The sequence below is a fragment of the Buceros rhinoceros genome, unplaced genomic scaffold (genome assembly GCF_000710305.1).
Source record: "Buceros rhinoceros silvestris isolate BGI_N320 unplaced genomic scaffold, ASM71030v1 scaffold606, whole genome shotgun sequence".
In the NCBI taxonomy this organism is placed as follows: Eukaryota; Metazoa; Chordata; class Aves; order Bucerotiformes; family Bucerotidae; genus Buceros; species Buceros rhinoceros.
In genome coordinates this window covers 44399-52901 of record NW_010417878.1, presented here as the reverse complement: position 1 = coordinate 52901, position 8503 = coordinate 44399, and the positions used below count along the sequence as shown (strand labels likewise).

At 48.1% G+C, this 8503-nt stretch overlaps 1 protein-coding gene across 1 annotated transcript in view; it reads left to right on the top strand.

The window, feature by feature from the left end:
• The first annotated feature begins 1041 nt into the window (after nucleotides 1-1041).
• Nucleotides 1042-8503, top strand: part of WNT8B (wingless-type MMTV integration site family, member 8B) — a 12020-nt gene continuing 4558 nt past the window's right edge. Inside the window, exons 1-3 of the mRNA XM_010138299.1 lie at nucleotides 1042-1100; nucleotides 6883-6916; nucleotides 8238-8376. Coding sequence (XP_010136601.1) covers nucleotides 1042-1100; nucleotides 6883-6916; nucleotides 8238-8376 — 232 coding nt within the window. The remainder of the gene's footprint in view (nucleotides 1101-6882; nucleotides 6917-8237; nucleotides 8377-8503) is intronic.

Here is an 8503-nt window from a genome sequence, read left to right as displayed (position 1 = left end):
ACTGAGACCTCTGACCTTCCCAAACCAAAGACCCCCTTTCATGGACCTCATAGGAAAGCCCAAAAAGCAAAAATTAAGGGGAGAATGGGAAGGTTTAGTCAGAGGTCTGTCTCCTGGGGTGAGAGTGGCGTGTTGCAAACAGGAGGCAGGAATAAAGAGGAGGTCACCAAGATGGAGGAGGATCAGATTGAGGTAAGAACTGGTCCTGATCCCCCTTAAACTCCTGGGGGAGACTGAGGCAGAGACAATGTTTCATATCTGTTTACCAGCTGTCTCCCTGAAGCAGCTGCATGGTCTCCAAGCAGCAGGCGCAGGCAGCCCAAACCCAAGCCTCCCATCCCAGAGCATCCAGCGCACCCTGGCCCCAGCGATGGCTCCAAGGCAGGAGGAGGTGAGGGCACACTGAAAGCAGCCCTTCCAGTTGCCCTTGCAGGGAATGGAGAGGTAGAGCGGTGCCGGTAGAGACTGAATCTAGTGATTACTTTAAGGGATTTGCTGTCTCTTCCTTTATTCCTCTCTCTCTCTCTCCCTCTCTCTTTTTTTTTTTTCCCTCCCTCTTATCCCTTTCGTGGTGCATTTGTCTTTGAGGAACCTGGGGTGTTCTTTTCATCAGTTCAATCTCTCTGGCACTTGAGTCCTGATTGGCTGAAGGACTTAGGGAAAAAAAAAAATCTTTAATTAAGTAGATAATCTCTTCTTAGGAAGTTCTGCGGCTCCATTTCACCAACCCCCTTTAGCTCTTACTTTAGGATTGGTTACCCTTCGCAGAAGTTGGGATTCAGGGAGCATATGCGTCTTCATCACACCAGGACTGCCGGGTGGAAAGTAACTCCATCCTTTCCCTAATTTTATTGTGTTTCTTTTTTCTTTTTTTTTTTTTTTTTTTCCCTGGTGGGGATGGGACCCAAGCTCCATCCTTTCCCTAATTTTATTGTGTTTCTTTTTTCTTTTTTTTTTTTTCTTTTTCCTCTGGTGGTGATGGTACCCAAGGGTTTTTTTAGGATCTCCTTTTTCCCTCTTTATTTGGATTTTATATTTCACATGGACCCATATCTGGGCATCTTCTTCCTCACTCCCTTCTTCCAATCCTGCTGTGCCTGGTGAGTATCGAGAGCACCTCAGTCTGTGTCACAGGCAGGTGCTCTTCCTGGACATCCTAAGGAAATTCCTCTTCACCTTCTTATATGTCCCCTCTTTCCAACTTAGCTCAATTCTGGTCTTTAATGGGACCAGATATTTAACTAAGTCCTAAAACACTCATTGGCAGAGAGGTAAGATCTAAGAAAGTCCCCTTTTATTCCCCTGCACCTCCCAACAATAGCGGTATGGGCCAACTCCTGAGCTGGGGTAAAACAGAAGAGAGCAGATGCGAAGGATATAACCCCTCACTTCCAGCTGGGAAGATAACCCACGGGGAGAGCCAGGGATTTCTCTTTTTCCAAAGGCTCAGAGTCAGCTTGTCTCTTGTCTTAATCAAATCAAGTGGGGCTTCTTTCGCAGTCACCAAAGAAGACAGTCCGTGATTAAGAGCTCAGAGCCAACAGGGGTGAGTTAGAACAGCAAGAGCATCACTCCAGATGAGCAGCCTGAGACTCGGGCTCCTTGGCAGGCACAGGGTCAGGATTACACATGTCTAAAACTCATGTATTAGAATTTCCTGGGGACAAGCTTTTGGTACGGAGATTGCTATGGCTTGGTTTCCAACCACCTGGATGCCGTCGGACCAGTTTCTCTGTGCACAAACCTGCATCCATCTCCCATGGGCTTCCTGCTCTGTCCTAAGGGTTGTTTCAAATTTATTTCCAGAAATTTTTGATAAAGGTGAACAGAAGATTACACTTGCATCAAATCTCGTATCACTCCTTGCAGAGTATATCTATCCCACGCTCAAATGGAGATGGACTCTAATGTCCTGACTCTGTAGGTATTTTTTCTTATGTGATTTTTGCTGAGGACCCAAACTTTATTTTCCATTTCTGTGATGCCCTGGGGAATCTGTTCAGTGGGTTACAAACTTATCTCTAACAGCAAGGAAAGCCTTTTCCTGTTCAATTACCAACCCCCCCCCGCTTCCCCCATGGCAGATCTCTAGGGTTATTACCATGGATGGAGAAACCAAAATTATAGAAAGAAAAACCCAACAGTAAATGGGAACTCATTCCTGTTAGGCTGGGGGTGAAATTAATATTCTTTTAGAGATTTTTGTCTCCTTTCAATAAAAGAATGTGCAGCAATTTGTGTATGTCTAAATATCATACAGTTGCAAATTCAAGATAAATCCTCCCATCTGGAACAAGGGGAATATGTGTTACGCAGGGAGGCTAGGCAAGAACTTGTGCTGATTTTATTTTTATTTCTCTGCTCTTCCTGTATATTTCACTTGCTTTCCTCATAAAATATCAACATTTAAAAGAAACAGTTCAAAGGGGAGAATTTCAGAGCACAAAGTAGAGTTAAATATAGAAATTCCAGGCATTTTCAATGGAAGGCTTGTGTCAAAATTCCCTGTCTGCCTTTCAGAAGTTTTTATCTAAAAGAAAAGTTTATAGATCAAGATAGCCATGTTTCTCTCTGCTTGTTGCTCATAGGTTGTTTCTGAGAGAAAGGAAAATTGCAAACTTTGTTCGAAATGGTTGAATTAGAGACCCTGTCCCTTAACTCCTGAGGAGAAAAAAGCGAGGTTCACAGCAATCATACTTGCAATTGCTTGCAATTTCTGCTGGCCTTCTTTATCTGACCCAATAGCTTAAAATGCAACAACATTCTTTTTTCATGTGATTTAATCATGGGAATCGGGAGTGGGGGGCAGCTATGGATCAACAGTAATTTTTTTTTTTTTGTATATACGGCCACTTCCCTTCCCTGAGTGTAGATTTTATTCTGCCATGTCAGCTAGGTTGAATGGTCAGCGTGTTACTCGATGTCAGGGTTGCATTTAGGAACTAAAAAACAGATAAATACAACGAGACAGAAACTAAGGGGAAAAAAAAGTTCCAAATGTCAATGAGTTGCCTCCCAGTCTCCTGTTCTGTGGGAATAATGTAACAATCTCTAATTCATCAGCTTGTCTCTAAAAGTTGTTTCACACTTCAGCTGTGGGATTGCCTTTAGTTTCCAGTGTCATTGGTTTTCTAATAATTTGGGGGAGTTTGTACTTGACTCAAGTGAAATTGTATAAATTTTCTATGTTTGCAATAATGACAGAAAAGATCTAAATACAGCTTTATAATTTTTAAAGAGCTGAACCAGCAGCATGGTAGCATGAGTAGGTGATAAGGTATCAAACAAATATTTTAATGGGAGATTTGATAAGACTCTTGGGACATATCAGACTGAGGAGCAGGGTGCTGAATAACCAATAAGGTGAAAGTTGTAACTGAGCAGAAATTATCAGAGGCTTATCAATATTTGATATGTATAAAATATAATGGGACTGCTGCTTAGAGGGTTATTTGCTTTTGGTTCAATAAAACTATGATAGAGACCGCCTGTTATAGATCCTCATTAACTGTGAGATAATTTCCTAATATCAGAGGCTATGAAAATCACTTACCCTAGATTTGCTTTCTAACTGGGTGCATATAGTTGCAGTGAGGGAAGCAGAGTATCCTGCCCAGGGCCCTGCATGGGCTGGGCAGGGGGCTGAAGAATTTAGTGGGACTCCTCTCCCTACCTGCTGAAGTCTGTCTCTGCATTTTTCTTAGCTAGATCACACAAGGAAAGACAAAGCACGCAGATTTTGTCTCCATTTTTATCTTTCCTTCCCTCACAACATAAATAAGAGAAATTTCAGCTAGCCTTCAGCTATATGACAGTCCCATCTGCCCTTCTCCTCAATCCACTTGCAGCTTTCAAGAGTTAAATGTGGAGGGTCAGCTATACCAGTCTAAATGAATCTTTCACTTGTCTAAGTCCTAAAAACTCACCCAGCAGCGTGCCTGCCTAGTCATCAGAGAGCTTAAGAAAAATGCCTTCTGTCTCTCCAACTTCGTAAAAATGTTTAGGATATCCTGCTGGGAAATTGCTACTGTACCGTTTGCTCAGCTGCAGATGGCGAATTGGCATATCCTGAACTTGGGCTTTTTGTGAACCTCGAGGTTTATCCCTGGAGGAACAGATCCTCTGCCTCAATGCAGTGGTGTCAGTTGATACCTACTAACAGGCTGGTTTGCTGTAAATCCTAAACTTTTGGATTACTGTCCTCCTCCTAAAGCCAGCCTTGCAACTGCTCAGATGTTCCTAATCCAAGATGAGGCCAGCAAGGTTTTGAAGCAAATCCTTCTTGCACGCTGTGAATTTGGCTTTTCCTAGCTGGGTGAGAAGCAGTGTAGATGGGATGTGTCTCTCATTTTGGCCACAAAAGCAAGATAGGAGAGGACTTGTAATTCTCTAGATCTCGCCTGCACAGGGACGTTCTACCAGAGTTTTCTCACAGCTGCTAGCAGAGGCTCAGATTCTCACTGAAGCCATCCTGAGTGTGGTCCCCATAGCAAAGCACTTGAGGTCAAGGCAAAGGACAGGAGGGAAACCAGATGGAAAAATGACTTGTTCATGCTGCTACCCAGTTGCATTAGGATGGGGACCCATGGAGCTTACACAGTCTGAATAGCCCCAGGTTCATGGCCCTGTGTGATTCAGGTCACCCGATGCTCTAATCAGCCGGCTACAGATGCCGTCTCTCCAAGTCCCAGGAAATATTTAATTAGCTGTACAATGCAGAAGCAGCTCCCAAAGGAAAATTCCTCAGCAAAACAGCCATCGACTTCGTGCTAAAGTACCCACGGGGGCTGAAGTGCAGCCGGGTCTGAATCCCAGGCCTGGAACAAAGGGAGAGGATCTTCTGCTCTCACAGTGCCCTGGCACAGCCCTCTCCCTCCCATCTTGACTCAGGGGAATCTTTCCCAAAGCAAGCTTCATCAATATAGATACATTTCCACCAAAAACACCCCTCCAACGTTAGACTTGCCAGAGTGAATCTTTGCAAACTTTTGCAAAATTTCTCTCAAATCTTTCTAAACTGTGGGTAATAGCAACAATTGGTTTTCTTGTGATTTTGACCAAGTTAAAATAATGAGATCTCCTTTATGTGGTGTATCGGAGAGGATCTCCTTAAGGGCCATTCTGCCAGGGGTAAAATGGGCTCGCTGACTGCAGAAGTGGTTTTCCAGGGCAGGAAAATATCCTTGCTAAATCTCTCAAGCGTTTGATGTCTGGGCACCAGTCCTGCCACCCCTGTGTCCATGGCAGGTCTGCAGCATGGCTACACTGTCCCCAGCTTGGAATGGCTGTGCCTGCTTCTGCCTGCACTCGAGACCACCCTGGGATGCTCCTGCACTCTCCGTGCTGGATTTGTAGCACAACAGGACAGTGCCTCTTCCTCCCTTACCTGTGGGTATCCTCCAGACAGCAGGGAGGAAAAACCCTACCCTAGCTGGTGCCTTTCTTCCCAGCATCCAGCCACAGACCACTCAGCTACTGAGATTTTCAGGGAATGGAGAGGAGCTAGAAAAGCAGCAAGCATCACTGCATGCCGGCTAGCCCAACTGCAGTGGAGCATGCTGCTCCACTGAAGGACAGAGTGTAGGTTAAGGCTCTGTGAGGGCTAGCTGAAAATGAGAGGCATTCTCCGCTGGGAAACATCCAGCATCTGAAGAAGAACATCGTCTCGAGAAGAAGCTGAAGAGCGCAGTTTCTCTTGGTGCATGCTCTCCTGATCACTCACTCATTTCAAGGTCTCAGTCCACTCATACCATCTCTCTGGCCTCAGCGTCCTCTCCTGGGGATAACAGCACTTACCCATCTCTCTAGAGTGCTGGGGCACTGGCATGGGAGATGCTCCAGAGACTCTCCAGCAATAAGGGTTATTTTGCAAAGCTGGAGTGTCTGGAATGAGGTGTTTGTAGGAGAAACCACCCTTTTCTTGCTTCATTGCTGGCTGGGGATATTTGGGGTTGGCTCTTCGGCCTTTTTAAAGCCTCAGTCCTTTTTGCCACGACACAGCTAAGCTGGATTCACCCAGACATCTTCCAGAGTCCTAGTGGTGGTCACTGCACCACATGCAGTCCTGTCACTGACTGACCATTTGCATTGAAACAGTCTCTCTTGCTGGAAGAAAAGGACTCAGACCGATCACCATCAGCTCTGCAAGACGCTGCCTGGGGAGAGTGATGGAGACCAGCCACTGCCCTGTGGCTCTTAGAGACAATCACTTCATACCTGCAGCAGGAACACCACAAAGTTTAATTTTGGCTAGGACCATGGCACCCATACACCCACTCCCCTCCTTGAGCAGTGCCCAGCAGGGTGGGGAGGACGAGTGTGCTCGTGCTCAGCCATCACCATAATGTGTCTAAGAGGAGAGCACAGACAGCCAGAGTTGGCACTTCAGGAAAATAAGCGACCAGGATCTTGGGGGATGTTGCTGGAACACACCCAAAGAAGCAGCAATGTGATGTCCCCTTTCCCTCGTCATGGTCCCCCAGGGAGAGTGGGGTGGCACATGGTCCAGATCCTGGGAATGAAGGCAACACTATCTTGAGTTAAGCCGAGCAGCAGTTTGGTGAATTAAAAAGCAAGGCTGGGGAAACAGGAAAGCACTAAAAAAATGGGGGGATTGGTATGAAGGGCAGCTGTGCGGAGGAAAGCAAAAGGAGGGAGTGGTGAGGAGCTTGCAGCCCAGTACAGCAGGGGTGGGGGAAAGGAGAAGGCACTGTCCTGGCTTACAAGGAGCAGCAAGGGGAGACAAGGAAGCGACTAAAGGTGCCTGCAGCCAGGAGACAGGCAGGCTGGAGGAGCAGCAAGAGGAGAGCCCTGGGATGCCAGGCATTCCCCAGATCCCTCCACCATCACCCCCTCCCTGCTGACACTGTCTCTGTCTTCCAGGTCAGTGAATAATTTCCTGATGACGGGCCCCAAGGTAAGAGAAATCCCTTTGATCTCTGTCCCTGATTCCACTAAACCCGGGGAAGGGAGGGGCTCTTCCTTCCCACTCCTCTCCAGCCAGCCCTGGCCAGAGCTCCCCTCACCCCCACATTTCCAGCAAAAAGGCATAGGAGGGGCAGAAATGACCTGCAGCTCCTTGGGCTGTATGAGCCCAAGCTGAGCAAAGGTGGCTTGGGGTCCTTTTAAGCTGGTTGGGGCCAGATTTGGGAGTTGTGTCTATGGGCACTAGCTGAGGCTCTCACCTGTCAGCTATTGCTTCCTGATGATCAGGTTAGTATCAGGAGCCACATTCATCGAGTTGGAAAGGTACTTTCTGTAGGCCCTGCAAAACATACTTTCCTGAGGAGCACAACTGGAATTGCCAGGACCTCGTTCAGTATTTTTGACCCCCTGCCTCCTTGCACCCCTCTTTTAGAGGCTTTTTTTCTTAGCCAGGACCAGTTGTAAAATTCACCCTATTTTTGTTCTGGCTATTCCCCAGGAACACCTCCGAGCCCATCTAGCTCTTTCTATGGCTCTCAGTGCTACGCTGGAGAAGCGCTGAGAGCTGTAGGAAGAGCCAGTGCTTTGCCCCAAAGCACTGGCTGTCCCCCTGGAGCTGTGGTGAAGGAGGAGGCAAGTTCCTGCTGCCTGGAGCTCCCTGGTCTCTGAGGAGAAGGCTCTGCCTCCTCTCATGCTGGAGAGATAAGGGGTTCCCCATTGCAGGGGCTGGCTGGCACCTCTCCTAATGTGGCTAACAGCCAACAGCATGGCCTTCTCCCCCAGGAGGCTCAGGCTCCGACCCAGCACAGCAGAAAATACGTTTGCTGCTGCTGGTGGCAAGCCCCACTCCCTAGGGGAGCCAAGCCTCCAAGACCCCCTCAGTTCTGTACATCCTGCCTCTGCAAGACAGCATGTAAGTTATTTTCAGTTGAATGCCAGTCTCCTAGGGAGCCTGGGGCCGTGTTCTTCCCGGTGTTTTGCACTGCACTCCTCCGTCCATCTAGACCCCAAAGCAGCAGGACCCACGATATGCAGCGCAGGGCAGGAACGTGTATCATGGACCCACGATATGCATCAGCCCCACGCTGTGTGGGAAGCAGCTGGGGCTTTGCATTGCCTGTGATGGCAACTAGAGCTGCTGAGGGACTCTTCTGGACCCTGGGAGCAGCACGGGGACATTCCCAGACTGTCACCCAGAGAACTGTCCCTGCATACTGGTCGACACATCCTGACTCATTTTTGCAAGTGACTGCTGAGGAGTCTGAAGCAGGGCACACACCGTCCTCCCTCCTGACCCATTGCTCTGCTCCTAGGCCTATCTCATCTACTCCAGCAGCGTGGCAGCTGGGGCGCAGAGTGGCATCGAGGAGTGCAAGTTCCAGTTTGCCTGGGACCGCTGGAACTGCCCTGAGAGGGCATTGCAGCTCTCCAGCCATGGCGGGCTGCGCAGCGGTAAGGAAAGCATTGGATACCACTACTGGGACCCCCTCGCTACAGGTTAGAGCCCGTGGGCCCCTCCTCTCTTCCCAAGTGCCTCCCTTTCTTCCTCATCCCCAACCGTGATATGCCTCTCCCAGGA